The 27,834-nt window shown below is 36.5% G+C and overlaps 1 protein-coding gene across 1 annotated transcript in view; it reads left to right on the forward strand.

Annotated features, from left to right (window-relative positions):
• LOC126880389 (ceramide transfer protein) overlaps positions 1-27,834 on the forward strand; it is a 179,100-nt gene that overhangs the window by 16,862 nt on the left and 134,404 nt on the right. The window contains exons 2-3 of the mRNA XM_050644224.1: positions 5,053-5,169; positions 9,154-9,400. Of these exons, the coding sequence (XP_050500181.1) occupies positions 5,053-5,169; positions 9,154-9,400 (364 nt within the window). The remainder of the gene's footprint in view (positions 1-5,052; positions 5,170-9,153; positions 9,401-27,834) is intronic.

Genomic DNA, 27,834 nt, shown 5'->3' on the forward strand with positions numbered 1-27,834 from the left:
AAGTAGCTATCATTGTTTTCAGTACCTTGTTTGTTCGTTCTACTGGATTGCATTGAGGCGAGTATGGTGGTGTCAGAATGTGATCTATATTGTATGACTTCATGAATGCCCTAAAGCTGCTACTTGTGAACTGCGCGCCGTTGTCCGAGATGATTTTCTTTGGGATTCCGAATTGCATAATTACTTTTGATCGTAGAAAGTCGATGAGGGAGTTCGTAGAAGCTGCTTTTATTGGTTGGGCGACGACCCATTTAGTGAACCGGTCTTGCACGACTATCAGGAAAGCGTTTCCCTTTGTAGATCTTGGGAATGGTCCCACTAAATCGATTGAGACAGTATGCCAAGGCTTTTCTACAGCTGACGGTTGCATTTTCCCGGCTGGTTGCATTTGAGACGGTTTATATTGAAGGCACTTCGTACAGGTTCTAACGTAGTCTGCAATTTGTTTGAACATCTTAGGCCAGTAGTACTTCTGCGCTATCCGGCAAATTGTTTTTGCAATTCCTAAATGGCCTGCTGTGGTTGAGTCGTGATTTTCTTTCAAAATCTCTTTCCTTTTATAACTTGGTACGCATAATTTCCATGGGATGTTAAATTCTGGGTCGGCTAAATTGCGGCTGCTCCAAATGTGTTTATATAGTTTCTCGTTTGATATCTGTAAATCCGGGAAATTACCTGGGTTTTGGAGCACATTCCTATATAAATTATCGTACCAATCGCATGATTCTAGTTCCGATGCTAACAACTCCAGCTCTGGTTCCTCATTAAGGGTTTCTTGTGGTTGCCGTGATAAAGCATCTGCTACCTTGTTCAGAACTCCCTTTCTATATATGACTTCGAAATCGTACTGCTGCAGTTCTAAACTCCATCTGGCTAATCGACCTGACGGGTTTTTGAGATTCTTCAGCCATTTGAGAGATTGGTGATCCGATATAACCTTGAAGTTGTACCCTTCTATGTATGGCTTCATTTGCTTTATCCCGTACACTATGGATAGACATTCTTTTTCCGTTGTGGAATATTTTGTCTCGGCTGGTGTGAGGGTTCGACTAGCGTATGCGATTACCTTATCTTGGCCGTCGTATTTTTGTGTTAGCGCAACTCCAAGTCCGCAGTTTGATGCATCTGTTTGTAGGTAGAATGTTTTTGAGAAATCGGGACACGCTAATACTGGAGCCGTCGTAAGTTTCGCTTTGAGTTCCTTAAACGCGTTTTCCTGCTTATCCGTCCATTTCCATCTTATCTTCTTCTTTAGAAGCATGTTTAGTGGTCCTGCTATTGTCGAATAATTCTCTATGAATCGCCGATACCATGAGGTTATTCCTAAAAAGCGACGGAGCTGACGTGCATTTCTCGGTGGTGCAAGTTCGGTTATAGCGCTGGTCTTCTCCGGGTCAGTTTTTATTCCTTCTGCTCCCACAACGTGTCCTAAATATTTGAGTTCTGGCTGGCAGAATGTACATTTTTCGAAGTTAAGTTGTAACCTGGCTTCTTTTAGTCTTCGGAAGACCTCTTGTAGGTGATATAAATGCTCTTGGAATGTCTTCGATATTACCACGATATCATCCAAGTATGCGAACGCGAATTCTACATCGGGCGGTATTACTTTGTCTAGCAGTCGTTGGAAAGTTGCTCCGGCGGAGTGCAGTCCGAACGGGGTAGTTCTGAATTGGAAATGACCTTTTCCGGGTACGCTAAATGCTGTCACTGGGCGGCTTGTTTCTTCCAGGGGTATTTGAAAATATCCCTGCTTCAAATCGAGAGTTGAGATGAAATTTGCTTCCTTAAGTCTATCCAAAATTTCTGATATCCGCGGTAACGGATACGCGTCCTTTTCTGATAGTTCGTTGACTTTTCTAAAGTCAATGCAAAATCTGTACGAGTTATCTTTTTTTTTAACTAGTACAATCGGTGAACTCCAACCACTTGCAGAGGGTTCGATAGTTCCTTCTTTCAACATCTTATCCACCTCTTGGTTGATGATCTGCAACATTGCGGGATTTTGCCGCCTATACGGCTGTTTGACGGGATCGCACCTTTTCTTCAATTTTATTTCGTGCTTTATTAAGTTGGTGGGACCTGTTAACTTCTCGAATTCCCTAAGCTCTCTTCTTAGGAACCTTTCTATCTCTGTATTTTGGGTGGAGTCTTTTAAAATGTTACATGTTTCCTCTTGATGTTGTTCGTACTGTTTGGATGTATCCCTATCGAACTTAAGTTCGATCGAATGTTCCCTGAGGAATTCCACTCCTAGTATTGCATCTTCCGTTAACCCTGGCATTATTATAAATGTTTGTCTTGTTTGTAAATTATCGATCTCGCAGTCAATTGTTAATTTCTGGTTGAGCTCCATTGAAGATCCGTTTGCTAGTCTAGTTCTTCCGTTATAGCTATGTAGGGAGTGTTTGAATATCTGCGCTATTCTATCTCCGGCGTAATTTTGGGTGGTCCCTGTGTCAATTAATGCTTTGTAGGAACTTTGTCCGATTTTCAGTGATGCGAATAGTCGCATGTCGTTTCCTGCTTGTTGTGTAACGGCTAGAACGAGCGGAGTCGAATCTTGCTCCTCAGACTGGGACGACTCCTTGTTTCTCCAGTCTGTTATTCGTTTCCCTGACGTCTGGAACAGCAGTCACTGCTGTAGACCCCTTCTTTGCCGCATCGCGAACAAAACTTTTTCCATGGGTTTTTACAATTCCTACGGAAGTGACCTGTCATCTTGCACCGGAAGCATGTCCTTTTGGCATCGTATTCTGTAGGGTCTGTACGTCTCCAATTTCCGTGAAAATTTTTATTTTCTCGGGTCCTTTCGTCTTCCAAAGTTTCGTACTCTTGGGCCAATTCTTGCAATCCCGATAAGTCTTCGAAATCCCGGCGGCGAGCGTAGAGCTTATATTCTGGCAGCATATTTTTATATATCCTGTCGAGTTCTTGGTTTCTTGACAAAGATCCCTCTCGTCTGATCAATGTTTGAATATCCGTGATGTATCTATCCACTGGTTCGTTTTTCCTTTGCTTCCTGTTTCTGATTTGCTCCTCTAGCTGTAGCAAATATTCTCTGGGATAAAAAGCTTTCTTAAAATCTTTGACGAAGTCCGTCCATGAATCCCAATTTCTGTTGTTGTTTCGGTACCATGACAATGCGTGGTCTCCTAACAATTCTGGTAATGCTTTTAGCAGATCTTGCTTATCGACCTCGTAGGCTAGGCTTAATTCATCTATCCTTTCTATGAAGTCTACTGCATCCGAATGTTTCTTGTCGAAGTGTGTGTTCCACCTCCGCACTTGATTTAGCAAATCTGATTGCCTCATTTGTTTTGTCATTGTTAAGTCTTGTAATTGGTTTCTGATTAATGAAATTTCTTGGGTCAGTGTTTCTGGTTCGGCTTCCTTGGAAGTATTGCTTTTTGGGATTGTTCCTGTCGCTTCCCCGCGATCCTTATAAAAGGTTCTGAGTCTTAATCTTAACTCGTCGACGGTTCCTTTGGAATCCAACCCGCATCTTTCGGCGTCGCGCTGTAATTCCTCTTTGGAAAGACGATTTATCCATGACGTACCCGTCGTGGCACCTGATACTGAGTCTGTGTCTTTATCTGTCGGCATTTTTGTTATTATCTGGGCGTCGAATAACGACGTTTACTTGCGTATATTTCGACTTTTGCTCGGGCGCCAAATTTGTAACGGGTAGTTCTTTCAGGACGACAGACTCAGTAAAACACAGGTTGAAAACAAAGCAAATTTATTAACTCTAAATTATAACAATATAACGCAAAATAATAATTTGATATTTTATCCCGTTCCAGCGAAGTCTTCCTCCGGATGGGCGTCTGTAACAGAAGAACCAAAATTAACAGAGGTATTCAAATATATTATATCTATCGGGGCTCGCTCAATACGCTTGCCTCCGTTGAATTACGAGTCGCACATTACCTCACTTCGGTACACCGTGCGTCTCGTCTCGAGTTGGCCTGCCTGAGTTTACGAATCACCTCACGAACGGTGCACGTCGCGATTCAGGTTGGCCGGCCTCGCTCACTTCGCTTGGCTGGTTATGGAGCCCAGAACGGTCGTTCAGGACTGCCGGATCGCCGCTTACGATGCTCTTAAATATCCCTCTGGCGGCGTTGGTTCGGAGAGGTGGAACTTAGTGGGGGCACCTGCGCGATTTGAGAGAATCGCACGGTTCCGAGTGTCGATGTTTGGACGGAGCGTCAGCCTATCATTACATAGTTTTGAGTTTGACACATACCGTAGTTGCTTGTATGTGTTCTGTTTCATATTTTTTTTATGGCATAGACTTGGGTGTCATTTAGCCAGTCACAACTTTTTTTGTTTTCTGTTCATACATAAGGAAGGCAATGAGGTCCTTAGAGTTCCATAGCAAACTCTTCTACAGCTCTCTACTCAGTTCAAAAGCTGGCCGCTATGGACTGTCCAAGTTGCTCACCACATGTTTCATATTTTAGCTCCTGATAATGTTCAATGTTATCTTTTATTATTAGTGCGCTGCCTCCTTTTGCTGCATTGTCAGGATGTATAGTGTGGTATACCCTGTATCCTCTAAACTTTATAAAAGATTGTTTCGTGAAATGTGTTTCAGCTATGAGACATAAATCAACTTCTTCTGTATCTAGGATAGTTTGCAGTTCATTCCAGCATTTCTAATGGCTCGGCCAAGTTATTAAGTTTAACTTTAGAGGCCACTGTCACAAAGTAACCATATGTGTCACAAAGTAGCCTCACTTTACGGTAATAAAACATTTACTCAACACACACACTAAACAAAAATGATTATTCAGCTGATTCCCTTAGTAGTTGAGGCAGTTAATTGAAAAAAATATGGTTAGTCAATATTTATGTGTTTTACTTACAACAGAAAGTTAGTGTGGAGTCCTTCATTATACTTTTATATAAACTTTGTGTAGACAGAAATAGTTCTTATATAAATAGTTCCTTCTCTAAAAGTAGACACCTAAAAAGTAATAAAAAAAATTATTTTTGAAATTTTGAATATATTATATACTACAAAGTTAACATTTTATTTTGTTTTAGCCCCATGAATTTGATGAGTGCAGATTTGATGTTTCAGTCAATGATTGTGTCTGGTATCTCAGGGCGATCTCCGTAGAGAGCAAGCAGAGTTGGGTTGATGCTTTAGAATCATTTAAGGTGAGGGATATGTACCAATGTTTAATAAAAAATAAATTTAGAGGTGAACATTTTATTTTATTGGTTTTAAATTTTCTTTGTTAATGAGTGAACATGATATTCATTCTATTGTGCCTACTCAAAACTTTGTCTAAAATAGCTAAATTAAACAAATCTACGAAGTATTATGTTATGTAGTTTATGTAGTCCGCAAAATATAACATCTCTTAATGGTGCCAGGCAACTGCAGTGTTAGGATAAAGTATGAACTCGAGTAAGTATCTTTGAAAAGAAAAGGAGGATATTCATGAAACTTTACATGCAAGTATAATCACACAACGCATCTGATGCCATATTTTTTGTTACTATTTTTCTGCCGGTTTTACTGGAAATACCCCAAACTTATTTCATTTAAATGGGACACCCAGTATATTTTTCAGACTTTAAAAGAACTTTTTAATCCTAATTCGCTCTAAGACGTATACGCTCTGAGCTTCGCTGGTGTCGCTCCTAGCGGATTAGTAATGCATCTTTCACCGGTAATTTTTAAATTTATTAGTTAATTGTTATCGCTTAATATTTACAACGCAAAAAAAGTAATTAAATCGTAATCGATTTTTTTAAGATTTTGCTAATCATTTTGACGTTCTTTTGATGAAATATTAATTTCTTACTTCGGATACTTTCACAATTATCGTGTAGATGGCGCTAAGATTAATAGATTAATTTAAAATGACATATTACGGAACATTAAAAAAACTTAAATTCAGTATTTAAAACGTAAGTATATTTAAGGTAAAAATATATACCACAGCTTTGACCAACTAATATTTTTTTTTAATTAATGTTTTTATTTTTAATTATAAATTAATCACTTTGACATTTATGTCAAATTTCCAGTAAACGTTTACAGACTTGTCACTACTGGCGCTCGCGAATTTGTAAATATCCCCTCTACGTACGAGCTCACAGCGTATAGGTTATTATTATAGATGTCCATACTACTCAAAAAATTTGGTTTCGGCCTGGAGGGGGTTGTGTCACCAACAGGATATTTTTTTTCTTATTTCTCTGAACTAAACGCGATACACTTCGCTGACGGCCAAACCATTCTAGCTGAAGTAGAGAGTGATATATACTATATGCTTAGAAAACTGGAAGAAAAAACCGAATACTTAGTTAGAAAGTTAATTACTTAGTAAGAATACTTAGTTGTAGTAGAAAAATAAAAAAAAATCTCAAAAGCAGGGAGTAACGAAGAAATATATTCCGGATTGGCCAAACAAGATCAGCCCCTAGACAGCTACACGGACTATTGTGGAATAATAAAATAAAAAAAGAAAATAAAAAAAAATTATAAACCAATCATTGAAAGTATTGGGTTATACGTACGGTGACCATATCTTTTTAAAGAAAAAAAAGTACAAAAACCAAAAATGTATTAAAAACGCAAAATGTAGGTATCTTGTTATTGGACAAATATAACTTTTTGGTATTAAAAATAAATAAACTATGTAGCTAAACATAAAAAATTATATCAATTAAACTAAACATAACACATTACATTAACTTTGAAAAAGTTACAAGCCTGTAATTAAGAGCTTTTAGATGAGGGACCTGGAATAGCCTCATCTTCTTCCGGTTTTTTGCATCATTCATATTTTTCTGAACTTAAAATTAATTTAAGAAGGTCCGGCTTCGACTGAAGTAAATGAAATATTTCATACAAGGCTCATCAAAATTTGCGTACACCAGCATCGCTGCCTTGAGAGTGGATATGGACATTTGTGACTTTTCCGACGTCCAATAATGATTATTTATTACAGACAATAAACGCTCGATAGCCGCACTAGTACCCGGAAGACAAAAAATAACTTCGCATAATATTTTTAAGTTTTTCAGTTTGAATTGATCTATACACTTAAAAACTTTAAGCCATCGATCCTGACTATTTTTTTCTTCTCTGTTCCACTCAGCAATTGTTTTAATTGTAGCCACGTCTTTCAAAATTTCCAGTTCGTCAAAGAGTTGATCTTCGTTTAACATGGTTGCCTTGATATACAATTTAAAATCTTCGAGAGAATAACAAATATCGTTCCATGTTATTTCACTTCTTATGCGAGTTCCACACTCTCGCCGAAGTCGATCGAGGTTCAACAAGTACGAGAGTGTAGACGGCCACCTTGTGTAACTTTGCCTCACTTCGTTCTACTTCCATTCTCTGTGGGTCTGGTCAAAGGGATCTTTGTCGGTATTGCACCGCTCTTTGTCGGTATCGCACTTCCTCGCGAAGTAGAACGAGTGTGTAGAGAGGTACTTTGGACTTCGGTCAACTTTGGCGAAGTAACTTCGCCGAGAGTGTGGAGCCCGCTTTAGATCTATGCTTTTGAATAGTTTAAATTCATGAAAATTTGTACTCCAGTTTTCTAAGTAGGTTACACATTTTGTGTAAAAATGTCTCACACACTTAAAATGTTTTTAAAGATCATTCATAAACGCATTTGCCAAACACGATATGGATATTGAAGGAACCCACTTTGGATTTACACTACTAATCCAGAGATGCTTGGATGTAAACCAGGAATGTACGTCTGTTTCATAGATTACAACAAGCCTTTCGATAAAGACCGCCACAAAGAGCTAATGGACGTCCTCAAAGCAAAACAATTATTGCAATACAATGACCTTTGAATTATAAAAAATCTATATTATAAACAGCAGGTACACATACGCATTAACGAACACACATCAGAAGAGTTCGAATTTAAAAGAGGAATGCGACAGGGGTGTGTATTGTCACTACTACTATTAAATGCATACTCTGAAGAAATTATGAAAAAAGTTCTTGAGGGAGAAACAGCAGGAATAAAGGTACCTAAATGGAACGCCAATTAACAACATTAGATATGCGGACGACACTATCATAATAGCGGACAACCTCCAAGACTTCCAAAATCTAATGAACAAGATAGTTGAGTATGGAGAACAATATGGATTATCAGTAAACGTCAAGAAAACTAAATTTATGAGGATATCGAAAACCCAAAATAATGATTAAAGCCTGACAATTAAAGGTAAAACTTTAGAACAAGTTGAAGACTACAACTATCTTGGCACAATAATTAATCACACAAACGATTACTCCAAAGAATTCAAAGTTCGAATAGAGAAGGCAAGAACCAACTTTAATAAAATAAGAAAGGTAGTTTGTGCAAGAGAACTGAAATAATTAAGACTTGAGGGTTAGGCTGGCAAGGTGTTATATTTTCTCGACTCTGCTTTACGGGATAGAAGCATGGTCAATTAACGCGTCGACTACTAAAAAGTTGGAAGCATTTGAACTGTGGGTAAAGGTACCTGAACATAGCATGGACCGAGCCTGTAACAAACAACGAAGTAATGAGAAGAGTCAACAAAAGAATGGAAATATTGGAAACCATATATGTATACAAAAGAAAAATATACAAAGAAATTTGTTTAAAAGTAGTAAAAGATAAAAATATTCATTTCTTAGAAAAAATAAGTACATTCGCGTGTCCTTAGAAAGGTTTTAAAGTACATTAGGACAATATTTAAAAATAAGTACTGTCCTACTTAAATAAGTACATATGGTCACCGTAGTTATACGGCGCCGAACTCTGCGAAATAAATCGAAGAAATAAATAAAAAATTAGGGCCATGGAAATGAACTACTTGAGATTATGTTGCCGGCTCACTAGACTTGATAGGGCGAGGAACGAAGATAGGGGAGACATGAAAATTGATGTAGACATAATTGACAATTGAAACCAAAAGACTAAACGGGTATGGAAACGAAGTATGTACATATTTCATAATTCATTTTCATAAACGAAGTAATTCATTCTGTATTTCTTGCAATTAGATGTGTTTTTTAATAAAAAAAAATGATTTTTGTTATTTTATGTATCTATAGTATATTTTTATGTTAAATTTTCTTTAACTACCTACTGGTAAAAGCATCTCACTAAATCAATATAATTTTAGGTTGAATCAGGATATGGTACTGGTTCTGAAAATAGTTTAAAACGTCATGGATCGACAGTCAGTCTACAGTCCAACACATACAGTACAGCTTCTGGTAGCAGTTTTAAGAGGTCATCCAGAAACATCAAGGAGAAATTAGCAGAGATCGGTACATTCAAGGATATTTTATGCAGACAGATCGATACTTTGCAAGGATACTTTGATCATTGCGTGGACCAGAATGCGACAAACGGACTACCAGAAAAAGGTTTGTACAATGTTTGTTCTTACACTTGTTACTTAACCCATTCGCTGCCGATCGAACAGGATGGAACTTGGCTAGGAGCCAGTTTGTTGAACGGCACCTAACTGAAGTAACCGTATTACTCGCTGACGCGTGTACGGCACCTGACTGAAGTAACCGTATCACGCGCTGGCGCGTGATCGTCAGCGAATGGGTTAATAAAGAAGGATATTGAACATTTTGATATTTGAATTGATAACATATTGAAAAGTTCCAAAATAAATAAAAATTCAAACAAGAAAAAGCTACACCCTGGTCCTCTGATGAAATAAAGTTAAACTCCCAACAAGAAAATTATACTTACTTGGAATATGCATCGAAACAAACGTAAGAAGCCTATGAAAAGTACAAGAGTTCGATCCACAAAGCAAGAAGAACAGCACAGTTCCACAGAACTACAGGCCAATTAGTTTACTGCCAGCAAGCACCAAGATTGCTGAAAAAGTGATTGTCTCGTGACTAGAAGAAGAACCAGAAATATTACAGCTGATACCAGAAGCCCAATTTGTTAGAGCCCAACACTAAAGCTAACATCAGGTGAAGAGCACGTGATTCTTAAGGTTCCACTTTCTATCTAAGAATACATAGCAGTAGCCCAATTAATTAGAGGTAGAATGAAAAACGGAGAATATTCTCGATATGAAGAATTTTCTGAAAATGAACCCTATGAGATAGGGTTCCTTAGCTTAGGGATATTGTTAAAGATGAAATAGGGCAATAGGGTATTAAAAATCATGAAATTACATACAAAATTATGAGACGAAACAACAATGTTCTTTATATATAAAAAATACAAAAACAACAGCAAACACACAATTTATTTGATAAAAAATGAAATTTTCTTCTCATACTGAATTCGCTGTATGGAGATTCACTTTGAAACTGACGTTAGTAATTTCTTTTTTGGGAAGTTCAGTTGTCAGAAGTGACTGGAAATTACTACACAACCAACGCACCTGCTCATAGCCAATATTATTAATAGTAAACAGACATAAAAATAACATAAACCTTACGCCAATCAATAATTATTTATTTACACCATTATAATGTGTTGATAATAAATGACAAATTTATTTATTGTACAAAATAAAAATATTTTGTAGAAATAAACTCCACAAAATTTTATGAGATTAGTAGACACTCCCACTATTTCTAATAATTCTTCTTTTTTTAATGAAAGATTAAGTTGATTTTAGCAGTTAATGGTGTGAGGTAGGAATTTTTGTGTTGTGTGATTCTTATAGGTCCAGACGAAATACCTGCGGAATTACTGAAATGTCTAGACCAGCGGTTCTCAACCTTTTTTACTCAGCGACGCACTAACGTACTCGTAACAGATTCGCGACACCCTTACATGTACAAATTTTTGCTAGTGGTAGATAAGTACAGATGAATATATTAAGCATATTATTTTTTATTTCGTAAGAACATAACAAGAATAATATGCATGATTGGTATAATATAACAAGTAAACAAATATAAATAAAAATATCGTATTCGTAAATCTCGCGACACACCTGATAGGTTCTTCCGGCACACCAGTGTGTCGCGACACGGTGGTTGAGAACCGCTGGTCTAGACGATGAAACTCTACCGGTACTACTGGATCTGTTTAATGAAGTATATAAAACCGGAAAAACCCCTCAGAAATGGTTGGTGTCCTCCACCTTTGTAACAATACTAAAAACAATATACGCCAAAGATTGTTCGGACTATAGGACAATATCACTAATAAGCCATACCCTCAAAATATTTCTAAAGGTGATTCATGGAAGATTATACAGAAAGCTAGAATATGATATGGATGATACCCAATTTGGGTTCCGCAAAGGACTTTGAACAAGAGAGGCATTGTTTGCGTTTAATGTCCTCTCTCAAAGATGCTTAGATATGAACCTGGATATTTATTCCTGTTTCATCGACTTCGAAAAAGCGTTCGACAGGGTCCGACATGAAAAACTAATAGAATTATTGAAAAACAGAGATATAGACAGACGAGATTTACGAATTATCATCAATCTGTATTGGAATCAAAAGGCCAACATAAAGATAGAAGAACAAGAATCCGAGAATATTGATATAAAGAGAGGAGTAAGACAGGGTTGTGTTCTGTCGCCGCTACTGTTTAACCTGTACAGTGAAGCCATATTTCAGGAAGCGATAGCGGAGCTAAGTGATGGAATCTCTATAAACGGAAGAATAGTAAATAACATAAGATTCGCTGATGACACCGTTATAATGGCAGACACCCTGGAATCTCTACAAGAATTGCTAAATAGAATTAACGATTATTGCATTCGATATGGACTAAAAATAAAACAAGAAAAAAACTAAATTTATGATTGTCTCAAAAACAGAACATGGTAATGAAAGGTTAATGATAGAGAAAACCCAAATAGAAAAAGTTAAGACATACAAATATCTGGGAACATGGTTTGATGACAGAAATGACCAAAGCAAAGAAATTAAAGTCCAAATTGAAACTGCAAGGCAAGCATTTATAAAAATGAAGACACTGCTTACAAACAAACACCTTCAGTTGCCTCTCAGATTGAGGGCTCTAAGATGCTACATATTTTCTATATTGCTATACGGAATGGAAGCTTGGACATTGAAGAGACAACGCATAAGAAGAATAGAAGTGTTCGAAATGTGGTGTTACAGAAGAATATTGAAAATTCAGTGGGTTCAAAGGATTACCAATGTTGAAGTGCTACGACGTTTAAATAAGGAGTTAGAAATTATGAAAAGTATAAAAACTAGAAAACTGGAATATTTGGGTCACATTACCAGAGGAGAAAAATATGAGTTGCTGAGAATTATTATGCAAGGAAGGATCCAAAGAAGAAGAAGCATAGGAAGAAGACGCATCTCCTGGCTGAGGAACCTTAGAGAATGGTTTAACTGTAGTTCATTACAACTATTCAGAGCAGCAGCCAACAAAGTGACCATAGCCATTATGATATCCAACCTCCGATAGGAGAGAACTTTAAGAAGAAGAATGTTTCCTATTCCGAATGTGTCAAAGTGAATCTCGGTAGAGCGAATTCAGTATAACAGGAAATAATTGATGTGGTGATCTAATCTGAAAAAGATGAGGTCTCAGATTCAGAATCTATTTTGTTTTTCACAAGTCGCCAGTTCAGTCATGGATTGGTCTACGTATACCAATTTTAAATTGTGAGCAATGAAAGTTACCTTACCAGCCCGTTCAGCAGTAAGCGTTTCTTTTAGAGGAGTGGATAAAACCATAAGTACTGAAACTTCTTTCAGTCGCTGCACTGGATGAAGGCATGCTTAATTTGTATCAACTGCTATTTTAGTTAATTTTGTTCCGAAACATGTATCTTTCCACCATATGATTGGGTCTAGTTTTTCAGTTGATTTTTCAACGTATGGTTTTCCAAAAAATCCCTCCGTAGGCTGATAAATTACCTAATCTGCCATTATTTCAGCCGAGACATCACCATATGTTAAAGTTGCTAAATTATCTATAAACTCAGTTCCCTCAACTTCGACGAAATTCTTCTGTTAATGTTGCTAATGATTTTCATCATATGGGTTTGCCACTGAAGGGGGCCCCATTTGTTAAAACCATGTTCAAAACACTTGCATTTTATTTCTAGCGACATCTTTCGGGATACCTCAAAATGATTATGGTCCTTTACAGATTCATGTAGAAGCTCTGGCTCTGCGAGCAAGTATGCATTCTTTTGAAAAATTATGGTGTCGCGCTCATCTTTATACTGGATTTTTTTTCGAAAATATCCTCTGGCATGTGATAAAATTAATAGAAAGTGTCTGAAAATGTATTGTTACAGCTGGTTTTATCTAAAGTACTAATTTTATTTAAACTGACTAAATTTTTTCGTTAGGATATGTAATTCCTTTAAAGTATTAGTCAAATATCTTAGTCCTTAAACTTTCAAAAGTATTGTAAATGACTAGAACGTAAGTTTTTTTTATAGTATTGACAATTTTGCTCACTTTACTGCATAATTTACAGGAAGTATTGATATTAAATGATACAAACATATGGTTATCTTACCTTCGTATAAACCACAAGATCCAATAAATAGTTGACTGCCCTGTTAAAACTATCAAATGTACTTGAGCTATAAATAATACTATTATTATGATTAACAGAATTTTAATCAGTTTTATTATCAGTAGTAGGGTCTCTCATGTTCAACCTTCTTTTCTCTTTTTAAATTCTATACTTTGTTGTTAGAATGATCTTGCGAAAAAAGTTTGGTATATCATTGGCATTTCAATATCATTTTAAAGCCATTCACTGCCACTCTGTAAATGCTTGTCATGGAAATATCATAATATTCTGTTTAGAATCAAGAAAACCTCCCAAACATGACATTGTGACATTTCTATTAATTATATTATATGTGTATTATATGTGTATTATATGTGTATACAATAGGACATTTCAAAACTTATGACACCGCTGGGAGTCAAAAATTGTGTTTGTTTATATTCTTTTATCACATTGTTTCCTAAGTTTTTTACCGTTAACAGTTTTTTAGTTGTATTTTCCGAACATTTCGTTGTAGATTTTGTGTAGTTTTTAGTTGTAGAAGTATTTGAATGACTTTATTTAATTTTAAGCAGTGAATAAATAAACATGAGTGCATATAAAGTTGTTGGTAGACAATACAAATGTTCCTAGTAGGTACAAGCAAAAGATTTTCAAAATAAATAATATAGGTCCACTTTCCCCCAAAGAGTCTAAGTTAACCTATGACAGACTATTCAGACAGTTTTCCAAGCGTAAGTAACATGGACATAGTTAGTTATTTAGCATTTTTATAGGACGTTTTATAACATTTAACCATTATTTTTGTCTCTCCATATGATAACTTATTTAGATGTTTTATGCTTAAAATGTAGCACTGATGGTAACCGATAAAACTGAACTTTATCATGATAACTTCGCATTCCACACTTCAAAACTCAACAGAAATGAGGCATATTATCTTTTTAATCATGTAATTCTTCCAGTGAAAAGGGGAAATCCATAAACTACGTCGTAAAAATGTTAAGGCTTTTTAATACTCCCTGCCCTTCCGTCGTAAAGCGTCATTTACAGTCGCCCCCCCCCCACGTCGACGTCGCAATTTCAACTGATGACCCCCCCCCTTTGGTTATTTTTTTAATTTCATGTTATTTCATTTCTGGATTTTTTTAATTCTCAAACTTTCTCAAAGTTTTAAACTCTCAAACTTTATTTACGAATTTCACTGCACAACTTCATCATCATCATCTTGGTGCTACAGCCCTTAGAGGAAGTCGACCTTCTCAAGCTTTCTACGCCATTCTGTTCTGCCCCTTGCTTGCATTTTCCAGTTGCCGACTCCGATCTTCTCGGCATCTTGTGTTACCCCGTCCATCCACCTCAGCTTTGGTCTACCCCGTCTTCTCATTCCCACGGGTTGCGCTGTTAGAATCTTTTTTATCATGTTCGATTCAGTGGCCCGGGCTACATGTCCTGCCTACTGCAGGCGGTTTCGCTTAATTATAGTGATAATATCTTTTCCAACAAACGTATGCTTGTAGATATTCTGCAGTTCAAAGTTATATCTACGCCTCCATATTCCGTTCTCACAGACCGCTCCGAATATCTTACGTAGCACCTTTCTTTCAAAAATTGATAGAGCGGATTCATCTGTTTTAGTTAGCGTCCATGCCTCTGATCCATATGTGAGAACGGGGACTATCAATGTTCTATACAGCCTTATACGAATTTTTTGAGAACGACGTTTGTTAGCTAAGTACTTTGATAGGCTATGAACACCTGTTTACAATTATTATTCGTCTTTTTATTTCCCCTGATGTGTTATTATTGGGGTTAACCGATGTCCCTAGATATATGAACTCTTTGACCGCTTCGAAGTTTTGGTCATTGATGATTAGATCTGCGTCAACATTTCCAGCTCTTGTGTTTGTGTTAGTCGCCATGAATTTGGTTTTATTTCGATTTATATGTAACCCCATTCGTTCTGCTGCTGCTACTAGCTCGGTTAGGATTTCCGCAGTTCTCGCTCTGGTTCTTGTTATAATGTCCACGTCGTCTGCATATTCTAGAATTTGGACAGATCTATTGAATATTGTTCCCCTGCTATCTATATTAGCGTCTCGTACAACCTTTTCTAATGCTACATTAAAAATTTGACACGCCAGCGCATCTCCCTGCCTTAACCCCCTATGTATTTCAAATGGGGTTGACGAGTCGTTTTGAATTTTTACTGCTGATATAATCTTCGCCATTGTCACTTTTATCATACATATGAGTTTTTTTGGAATTCCTAACTCATTCATAGCGTTGTAGAGACTTGGTCTTAAGACACTTTCATATGCAGCTTTAAAATCGGCAAAAATGTGGTACATATCTATGTTAAACTCTTGCGCTTTTTCCAGGATCTGCCGTAGTGTAAAGATCTGGTTAATGGTTGAACGTCCACGCCTGAATCCTGCCTGATATTCTCCTAGAAACGTTTCGGTATAAGGCTTCAATCTCTCGTACAAAATGTTTGACAATATCTTGCATGCTGTATTTAGGAGAGTTATTCCGCGGTAATTATTGCATTCCAGTTGGTTTCCCTTTTTGTGTAACGGGCATATTAAGCCTAAGCTCCATTCTTCAGGCATTTGCTCCTCAGACCAAATTTTACAAATAATTTCTCGCATCACCTTGGTGAGCTGCTCTCCACCGTGCTTAAATAACTCTGCTGGGATGCCATCGCTGCCTGGAGATTTGTGGTTTCTTAGGGTTTCTATAGATATTTTCACTTCTTCTACCTAGGGGGGTTCCACGAGTTCCTCATTTCGGTATTCCAGCTCTATATTGTTAGTAGGTTCCCCTTCCAGTAACTCTCGAAAGTGCTCTACCCATCGTAACAGGATATCCTCTTTGTTGGTAAGTAAGTTACCTTCCTTATCATTACAATAGTTGATTCTCGGTTTGAATTCTTTTCTAATAATATTTATTTGATGATAGAACTTTCTTAATGTTGTTCTGAAGCTATTTTCTTGTGGCATTTTTACAATTTTAACTATTATATGGGAAATAAGCCACAATATATTATATGGGAAATAAGCCACAATATTATTAAAAAATGATTTTTATTAAATAAGCCACAATATATTATATGGGAAATAAGCCACAATATTATTAAAAAATGATTTTTATTAACGTTTCGACGTTAATAAAAATCATTTTTTAAAAATATTGTGGCTTATTTCCCATTATAAATAGTTAAAATTAGAACTTTCTTGTTTCTCCGTGACTCATATGGCTTTCGAGCCGTTCTAATATGTCATTTTCCGAGTCTCGTTTCTTTTTTCGGTGTATGCGTTTTTCCTATCTCCTTAAGTTTTTGTATCTATCTATTGTTGTCCTAGTTTTCCGTTGTTGCATGGTCCTAAATGCCTCGTTCTTCTCATCTGTTATTTTTTTGCAGTCTTGGTCGAACCAGTCGTTTCTTTCTTGGGTTCGGGATATTCCTAATGTGCTTTCAGCTGCTAATTTCAGAGCCTCCTTGCAGTTATTCCACATTTCCGTGCTTGACTGGTCGACTGCCCAGGTGTGTTCTAGGGTTTCTTTTATATGTGACTGGAACTGTTTCTCTATGTTTTCATTTTTTAGCATATGTAAATTATATTTTACTTGTCTAGTGCCCCTTTCTTTCTTGGCATTGGAAATTCTTTGTCGTAACTTGGCCCCTACCATGAAATGGTCTGAGTCAATATTTGCGCCTCTGTAACTTTTGACGTCCATTAGGTTTGTAAAGTGCCTTCTGTCAATTATAACATGGTCAATTTGATTTGTGGTGTGTCCATTTGGTGATATCCAAGTTGCTTTATGGATATTCTTGTGATTAAAACATGTACTTCCCACAATTAAGTCTTTGGAAGCTGCCATACTAATAAGTATTAAGCCATTGTCATTAGTAACGTCGTGAAGGCTGTGTTTACCAATATAATCTTGGTAGCATATCTCCTTTTCTATCTGGGCGTTCATGTCTCCAATGATTATTTTAATGCCGTTTTTGGCACAGTTATCATATGCTCTTTCGAGGTCTTCGTAGAATAAATCTTTAATTTCTTCGTCTTTTTCCTCGGTTGGCGCGTGCACGTTGATCAGGCATATTATGTTGAACAATTTTCCTTTTATTCGAAGGATGCATAACCGATCATTTATGGCTTTAAAACCAATAATAATTTTTTTTATTTTCTTTGATACTAGGAACGCAGTTCCGAACTCATGTCGGTTCGGGTTGCAGATGTAATAGATATCATGTTCTTTTTTCTGCATAATGCCGGTTCCTGTCCATCTCATTTCTTGAATAGCTGCAATGTCTATTCTATATTTTAGGAGTTGATCTTGGAGCAGCTTCAGTCCCTGCTCCCCCACTGCACAACTAATTAGCTTTATTTTGACAAAATCACTGACAAAACTTCAAGCCTTCGAGATGTGGCTATACAGACGAATCCTAAGGATATCATGGACGGACAAAATAACCAACGAGACCGTATTACGAAGAGTGGGTAAAGAAAGAGAGGTGATGTGTACCATTAAAAGGAGAGAAAGTTAGAATATCTCGGACACATAATGAGAAACGACACTAACTACAGATTACTGAAGGTAATCCTTCAAAGCAAAGTATTCGGAAAGCGATGAATTGGGGGAAGAAGAATATCATGGTTAAAGAACCTGAGGAAATGGTTCTCCACAACAACAACTAATCTATTTAAAGCATCAGTTAATAAAATAATTATAGCCAGAATGATCGCCAATATTCGAAACGAATAGGCACCAAAAGAAGAAGAGTGTGACACTACTTTTATCGGAGTTCGCATGCATCATTTTCTTAACTGCATCATATAGATCTTAATACTTATTTTGTTTTGATTTCGAGGCCATTTCTTTTATTAATTATAAATACAATGTACTAACTAAATAAAACACAATATTTTATTTCTACTCCTTCTTTTAGAATTGTTTCACATAGTATTCAGTAAATAAATGAACTATCAGTTTAATATTTATTGCTTTCAGACGTTGCTAGTGCTATGGTAATATTATTTAAGGCTGTGACTGATAAAAACAAAATGAAAAGTATGCGATAAAAGTAATATAATTATTTTTAATAGGATATATGTATTTTATTCGTGAACCTTTTGTTTTCATTTATTTTCAAGTTAATTTATGTATATTAGCATATTTTATATTATAATAATATACAGGTAGTATTGAAGTTTTATGTTTACCTATCTGATACTTTTAATAATGCTGCCCTCTGGTAGAAGCTAGTAAAAAATTATATTTAGATACCGACAAATTTAAATATATCAAACGACGTCGGATGTGCACTCATGGCCCCATCCCTCTGTCGTATACCGTCGTAATAAGCAAAGTCCCCCTCCCCTTTTCTACGACGTAGTTTATGGATGTTCCCAAATGTTAAATTAATCGTTGTACAAAACAAAATTACAAAGAAACGCAACTAAAATGGTCTAAAACACATTAAGAACTGATAGAATAACATTTACGTTGGCCTCCCAGCCGCCATATTGATTTAATTTTGACAGCATGTTGGAATGCCCTATATTATGTCATATTTTAATTCGAAATTTCATTTTGACAATTTACTCTGTAATAATAATCTAGTTTGAATTAAAATGAGATTTTTAAATAGATATTGAGGAAGCTTACAACAATCAAATAAATATGATCCTAGAGAATTGACCGGTAAGTATTATATATACATTTTCACATCTTTCTGAATTTTTTTATGAGCTATGAGGACTGTCCGATAAGTACTTAGCCTACAAAAGAAAAACCAAAATTTTCGAAAAATGGCGATTTACACTGCGCGTCATAGAAAACGGGCACCCTAAAAAATGGGTAAGTTTTGATGTCGTGTATCTCCTTAGCCTGTTGTCCGATTTAAGTGATTTTTTGAATATGTTATAGCCTTATTCTTTGTAAATATCCCTGTAGTAATATTTTTGCTAAACAGGTAAATTTCCATTGTATACAGGGTGTACGAATCAAACTGTGTTTTTTTCTCAAAGTTCGCAACACCCTGTGGAATATTCTAGCCTTTATAAAATACTGAAATTAAATCCCGACTATAGCCTCAGGTTTTCTGAACATTCTGTTTTTTTATTCATTCTCTTACGTTGAATAATACAAAAGTTATGTACTTTAACAACTAGTCATGTTTTTCATCAGTATAGGTTGTTTGTAAATAAGTGCGACAAACTTTAAGGGGCAATTCTGCATGAAAAAATAATGACCGTTTGCTTTATAAACTTATGTCCGCAAATGCTTCGTTTACGAGATACGGGATGTTGAATTTTTTTACAAACTGACGATTTATTTTATTGCCCTAAAACCGGTTGAGATATGCAAATGAAATTTGGTAGGCTCTAAGAGATAGTTATTGCGAATTTTTTGACTTGCAATCAAGAATTTTATATTCACTATTGGCGTGCATACGGGTAATATGACCGATCATATTACCCGTATGCACGCCAATGGTGAATATAAAATTCTTAATTGTATGTCAAAAAATGTGCAATAACTACGTCTTAAAACCCACCAAATTTCATTTTCATATCTCAACCGGTTTTAAAGCAATAAATAAATCGCCAGTTTGTAAGAAAAAATTCAACATCCCGTATCTCGCAAACGAAGCATTTGCGAACATACGATTATAAAGCAAACTGTCATTATTTTTTAATGCAGAATTACCCCTTAAAGTTTGTCGCACTTGTTTAGAAACAGTCTGTACTGAAAAAAAACATGGCTAATTGTTAAAGTATCTAACTTTTGTATTATCCAACATAAGCGAATGAATCAAAAAACAGAATGTTGAGAAAACCTGAGGCTATAGTTGGGTTTTAATTTGAGTATTTTATAAATGCTAGGATATTCCACAGGGTGTTGCGAACTTTGAGAAAAAAACACAGTTTGATTCGTACACCCGGTATACAATGAAAATTTACCTGTTTAGCAAAAATATTATTACAAGGATATTGACAAAGAATAAGGCTATAAGATATTCAAAAAATCACTTAAATCGGACAACAGGTTTAGGAGATACCCAACCTCAAAAATTACCCATTTTTTAGTGTGCCCGTTTTCTATGACCGCAGTTTATTTATCAACATGGTCTCAACTTTTAGCTTTACAACGTTTCACGTTAAGAACGGAACATTGTTTAGATAGGCCAATGTATTTCTTATAGATGATAGAAGCACGCCGATGCCACGCCATACTGATTAGAATTAATCGTATATCGGCAGTCGAGTAGAGACCCGTGCCCGAGAGGTTTGGCAACAATGATATCTATAAGGCTCCAACCACTAGCAGAAAATATTATTGGAGAGTATCAGACGGGCTTCGGACGGGGAAGGTCGACACTGGATCAAATATTTACAGTCAAACAAATCTTGAGCAAATCATGGGAACACGATATTGATGTTCACAACGTGTTTGCAGACTTCAAACAGGCATACGACTCAGTCAAAAGGAAAAATTATTTATATGGGAAATAAGCCACAATTAAAATGAAAAAAATAATTTTATTTATTTTTTTTTTCAATAAAATTATTTTTTTCATTTTAATTGTGGCTTATTTCCCATATAAATAATTAATCATAAAAATGCCACAAGGAAATAGCTTCAGAACAACAAAAGGAAAAAATTATAGTATATATTGGCTGAATTTTGGTAATACCACACAAGCTAATAAGACTCATTAAAGCTACAATGGATGAAATTCAGGCATGTGTACGAATACAAAACCACTGGACAGACTTTTTCAAAATTACGCAGGGACTAAAGCAGGGAGATGGGCTGGCCCCAACATTGTTTAACCTGGCACTGGAGTATGCGGTTAGGCAAATGCAAACTGGACGAGGAAACCTACTGACCAACCGAACGGTTCAATTGGCCGCTTATGCCGATGGTATTAATATTATGAGTAGAACATCAACAGGAGCACAGGAAACATACGCAGAGTTAAAAACAAACAAAAACGCTGGGTCTGGAAATTAACACAGAAAAACAAAAATAATGACTCAGACGAGAAGAAATCTAGCCCTACAAAACATTATACATGAAGATGACATTGAAACGGTTGGAAAGTTTACATACCTGTGAATAGAAATATATGCGGACAGATCAGAATATGGAGAAATACGGAAGAGAATAACGCAGGCAAACAGAGCTTATTTTGCCCTCTCCCATATATTTCGGTCTAAAATGTCCACCGAAATACAGAGATGAGAATCTATAAAACCTTAATTCGACCAATAACATGCTATGGCAGTGAAGCCTGGGTCCTGAAAGAAACATCCAAAAACAAACTCGACACATTCGAAAGGAAAGTACTGAGGAGCATACTAGGACCTGTGAGGGAAAACGGAATCTTCAGAAGTCGATACAACAACGAGCTTTATCAACTCTATAAGGAAACACCCCTGTCAGACTTCATTAGAATACAAAGATTGCAATGGGCCGGATATGTGATAAGAATGGGAGAGGATAGGCTACCAAAAAGTGCACTGAATGCTAGAATGCAGGGAAAGAGACCGGTTGGAAAGCCAAGAAAGCGCTGGGAAGACACAGTAAACAGCGACGTACAAGCCCTTTTAGGAGTCCGTGTATGGCGAAGAGCAGCCACAGACAAGCAAGGGTGGAGGCAAAAAATAAAGGAGGCCAAGGCTCAATTTGGACTGTAGTGCAGTAAAAGAAGAAGAAGATATCTATAAGCGCAATTTTTCGTTCTTAACGTGAAACAAAGTATAAAAATTCATTTGACCCAGCGATGCTCCAACTTCTATAGCTCGTGTGAAAAGTCCGTTTTCTCGAGTCCTGCAAAGAAGGCCTCCGTGTGGCGATGACCTTCTCATTTGACTCAAACTTCTGCGCGGTGGCTGACTTTTTGATGTTTGTAAATAAAAATAACTCGTACGGGACCAAATGTGGAGAATACGATGGGTCAGATAGCGCCAATTCGATCAATTTGGCCGTGGCAACGATGGAGCTCTGAGCCGGTGTGTTGTTATGGTGAAAGATCACTTTTTTCTTTACCAAATGGCGGCGGCGAGTTGGCCAAATAATTTAGCAACAGCCCTGTAACAGTTGTGTCCTTCTCCAGGTAGCTGATGTAGATTACATCTTGTGAATTCCAGAAAACGGTGGCCATCACCTTTCCGGCCGATAGGACAGTCTTTGCCTTCTTACGTGAAACGGATCGCCGGGTGAAATCCACTGTTTCGACTGTTGCTTGGTGTCAGGTGGATCCATTTTTCGTCGATGATCACGAGAAGATACATAAACTCCTTCAGTTTGCGCTTAAATAGGGTCAAACATTGCTCTGAAGTGCAATCAGCTATCTTTTTTTTGTTCTTTTAGTACGATCTGTAATAACTTGTTTTTTCTATAATTTAATTTTAGACCAGACTATGACTGTATGCTGATATTTCCAATCCTCTCTAGGAATTCAGGCCATCGGTACATAATTCGCAAATATTTTACGGGTATTCCTACTTTTTCTGTCTTTACTACACGGCAAATTACGTGTAGTAAAATTCACACTGGTATGGATATGTAAACATTACTAGAATGTCATTCTACTTGAAAATGTCATCATTAATTTAAAGACATGGCTTTTGAATGTTCTTGGATAACTGTTATTTTTATAATTGCGAATTATTAATTCAGTTAATAAATGTGATAATTTTTTCAATAACTATGTATTCAGTGATTGTAATAATTTATATGTACAACAAAAACTAATACTTAATCGAGAAAAGAGTAAAAGTGTTTAAGTGATTTTTTTAATAATGTATTGTTACTATGGAACGCTTAAAATTTTGAACATATTTAACAACAAAATACTTGGATCACAGAATATATTATCCTGATGTATTCTCTGCTTGGATCTTCCAGAAATAATACACAATAAATAACTTTTTATTAAGTTCACATCTTAAATCAATTAATTATCAAATACACTACACAGTGATGAGCGCGGTAATAACCGGCAAAATAGCACAAAAGATGGAAAACGTATTAAGTTGTGAGATAAAATGAAATGAAACTAGTCGAGCTGGGAAATTTAGTGATAGTAACCTTTTTATTTACAGTATATTGATTGTTTCCCAGCTTTACACGTATCAGAGGAGCATGTCAACTAAAACTGTCACTGTGACAGGGGTATTTGCCAAACTCGTCCGATACGTCTAAAGGTGGGAAACAATCAATATGATGTAAATTAATAGGTTAATATCGCTAAATTTCCCAGCTCGACTAGTTTTATTTCTTTTTATCTCAAAACTTAATACGTTTTCGCCTGTAACTTATTAAAATAAACATTATAGAAGTTTTCAGGAACTTTCAGCCCTCGCCAATAACGTAATCTTTCATTCTGCGTTTAAATTTTTCAAAAATACTCATTAGTTTTCTCAGGATTCGAAAAAAATGAATCCCCATTTGAATAGCATTGCAGTCGAAAATACTTATCCATCCTCTTAACCTAATTTAGCTCATTCTTGAGAATGTTGATAATATTATACAGTAATTTATTTTGTATCCGCACAAAAATTGAAATAAGAATATTTACCATTTCTCTTCTTCTTTCAGTACCATGTCCGATTATTGAACATTGGCGATCATATTGGCAATAATAACTTTGTTTACGGCAGCTCTAAACAGATTAGCAGTGGTCTCTTGATACCATTCTCGGAGATTTCGAAGTCAAGATGCTTTTCTTCGGTCTGGGCCTCTTTTTCCGGCGATCTTGCCCTGTATTATGAGATGTAGAAGGTTATACCTCTCTGGATGTCTTATTACATGACCGAAATATTGTAACTTTAGAATTTTTATCGTTTTTGTTATTTCGGTGCTCTTTTTCATTCGATGTAAAACTATTTAATTTCTTATTTGACCAACCCAACTTATCCTAAATACTTGTCGATAAATCTACATCTCAAAGGCCTCCAGTTTTTTTATTAGTGTCTCTGTAAGGGTCCAGCTCTTCATGCCATACCGCAACGTGGAGAATATCTCTATTAATTAGAATTTTCCTTAATTTATAGAAGGCGGCTCTGGCTTTTTCAACGCTTGTTCTTATTTCTTTATTTATATCCGTTATCGTTAACGTTGGCGCCCAAATAGATAATACTGTGAACTCTTTCTAACTTTTTTCCATACGCTCTGATATGCATTGGTTGTAGTGATGTTGATTATAGTTACTTTCTAGTATTCGTTACAAATCGTTACTTTTGTATAAAGTAATCATTTACAGTATTCGTTACTTTGATTACTTTTGATACTTTTGAATTTGAGTACCGGTAATCATATCGAGAATCGCATTTCTCAGTATGTACATACTTTGTATTAGTGTTAGTAGGATACTTTGATTACTATGATTACTTTTGTATTTGAGTACCGGTAATGTAATCATATGCGGGTAGCGGGTAGGAACTCCTTTGAAGTCCTTTGGACTCTCTTGGATAGTCCTATCAGGGAAAGTGAATCAATCCCTGCCCCCCGCAGATTCCAGGAGCTTCTTGACCCGGGAAGCTAGTACCTGCTAAGGGTCCCTTGTCCAGGGTCACGGATGAAGTCCAGAACGGCATCCAAGGCGACGAAGAATACTTCCGGTACGGCGAAGATGGCGGAGCTGGCAACCCTCGATTTTAGGGGTAGTATAAGATCACAAACCTAGAAGCGTCTGACCCGGAGCGGGCGGCTTCAAACAGCGTCGGTACTCACAATGAGCGGCTGAATTAAAAACTCACCAACCCGCCTTGCCAGCGTGGTGTTTTAAGGCAAATACCTCCCAACAAAATGTCAGATTTTAAAACAGAAGCGGATGTACCCCAGGTGAGTATAGCGAGAAATCGAAACTCTCACACTGATTTATCAGTCTGTCCCAAGGATTCTGGGGGGGACAAAAAACTGACGACGCGAAAGACGAAAAAACCTCTAACACTCTTTATCTGTACCTACAATGCCAGAACATTATTATCTGAAGAAAAAGTCACTGAAATGGAAATCGAGATGTCAAAAGTAAAATGGGATATCATTGGAGTCAGTGAAGTAAGACGACATGGAGAAAACCTGACAACACTAAAATCAGGGCATATATTTTATAGTATAGGTAGTGAAACCGAATCAGTCGGGGGAGTTGGATTCTTTATACACAAAAGACTTGCAAATGACATAGTGATTACAAGAAGTATATCCACAAGAGTAGCCTATTTAATCGTAAAGCTAAACCGAAGGTATAAAATAAAGATTATTCAGGTATACGCACCAACAACGAACCATCCGGATGAGGAGATTGAAGACTTCTACGATGACATCTCAACGGCACTGAAAGAAACACCAACACATTACACGATTATATGCGGCGACTTTAACGCAAAGATCGGTCTAAAGCAGGATGAACAGGAAACAGCACTAGGTAAATTTGGATCCAAAGGCAGAAACGAGCGTGGCCAAACACTACTAGAATTTCTATTACAACAAAATCTTTACCAGATGAATAGTTTCTTCTCTAAAAAAGATCACAGAAGATGGACGTGGAAAAGCCCAGATGGTAAGACCAGAAACGAGATAGACTACATAATCAGTGACAAAAAATATATATTCAACGATGTCACAGTCCTTAATAGCTTTACCACAGGCAGCGATCATAGAATGGTAAGAGCCAAACTAAAATTAGACTTAATAACAGAAAGATCCAAAATGATTAGGAAGAAAGCCAACCCAATATGGATTGACCCAACGAATTTAAATGAATACCAAGGCAATATCAATAAAATCCTACAACAAAATGAATGCATGAATAATGTAGATGCCCTAAACGAAAATATCGTAGAAGCTATTCGAGAGGCTCAAGTAAAATGCTGTCCTAAAAGAAGCCAAGACGAAAAAATAACCATTGAAACAAAGCAACTAATGGAAACTAGAAGAAAAATCAAAGAAAACGAAAGCACTGACGAAGAAGAACTGCGAAAAATAAACAAAGAAGTATCAAAAGCTATAAGGAAAGATTTAAGGAAATTTAAGAATGAAAAAGTCCAGCGGACTATAGAAGAGAATAAAAGTCTGAAAGTCCTGAGAAGGCGGCTAAACAATGGAAAATGCGAAATACACAAACTAAAGAACAAAGAAGGAGTCCCCACATCAAATAGAGAAGAACTACTACACATAGTTGAAGACTTCTATCAAGAACTATATACAAGCCAAAGAGAAGACCAAAAGAATTTAGAAGCCGCTGCATCACGCAAAGTTATCAACCAGGGTTCAGAGCTCATGCCAGAGATCACACTAAGCGAAATCCAGGACGCAATGAAAAGGATGAAAAACAACAAAGCGCCAGGAGAAGATGGAGTCGTAATAGAAGCTATAAAGATGGGTGGACGTGTCCTTCTCAACCAAATAAAAATTTTGTTTAACCTTTGTCTAACAGATTGTTGCATACCGGAAACATGGAACAATGCAGTAACAATTTTACTACACAAGAAAGGAGACAAGGCGCACCTAGAAAACTATAGACCAATCAGCTTATTGAACCACATCTATAAAATGTTTACCCGAATAATTACGACAAGACTAGAAAAAAAGTTAGATTTCTACCAACCCCGAGAACAAGCTGGATTCCGCTCAAAATTCGGAACGAACGATCACCTACAAACAGTAAAAACCTTAATAGAAAAGTCGATAGAATATAACAAACCACTGGTACTTATCTTCGTAGACTTTCACAAAGCCTTCGACACTGTGGAATTAGACAGCATTATAACTGCTCTGAACAATAGTAGAATAGATTACCGGTTTACAAAGTTAGTGCAAACATTATACCAAAACGCCACAATGCGTGTAAAACTACATGATACTACCAGAGAAATTCATATCAAGCGAGGTGTGAGACAGGGCGACACTCTCTCACCTAAATTATTTATAGCGGTCCTCGAATACGCCTTTAAAATGCTAAAGTGGGAAAATAGAGGAATAAAGATAGATGGAGAAATGCTCAATCATCTGCGTTTTGCCGACGATATAGTACTTATTACCGAAGATCTGGGTGAAGCACAACAAATGCTACTAGAATTAGAAAACGTGTCTTCAACAATAGGTCTAAAAATGAACATCAGTAAGACCAAATTTATGACAAATTTAGTTCCCAGCGAACACCTAACCATCCAAAATCAAGTGGTAGAATTGACAGAAAAGTACATATATCTCGGTCATGAAGTCAGAATAGGCAAGGACAATCAGACCTGCGAATTTCAACGACGAATAACACTTGCTTGGGCGGCGTATGGATCACTAAGAGACATCTTTAAGAGCAACATCC

The sequence above is a fragment of the Diabrotica virgifera genome, chromosome 2, assembly GCF_917563875.1.
Source record: "Diabrotica virgifera virgifera chromosome 2, PGI_DIABVI_V3a".
NCBI classification, from domain to species: Eukaryota; Metazoa; Arthropoda; class Insecta; order Coleoptera; family Chrysomelidae; genus Diabrotica; species Diabrotica virgifera.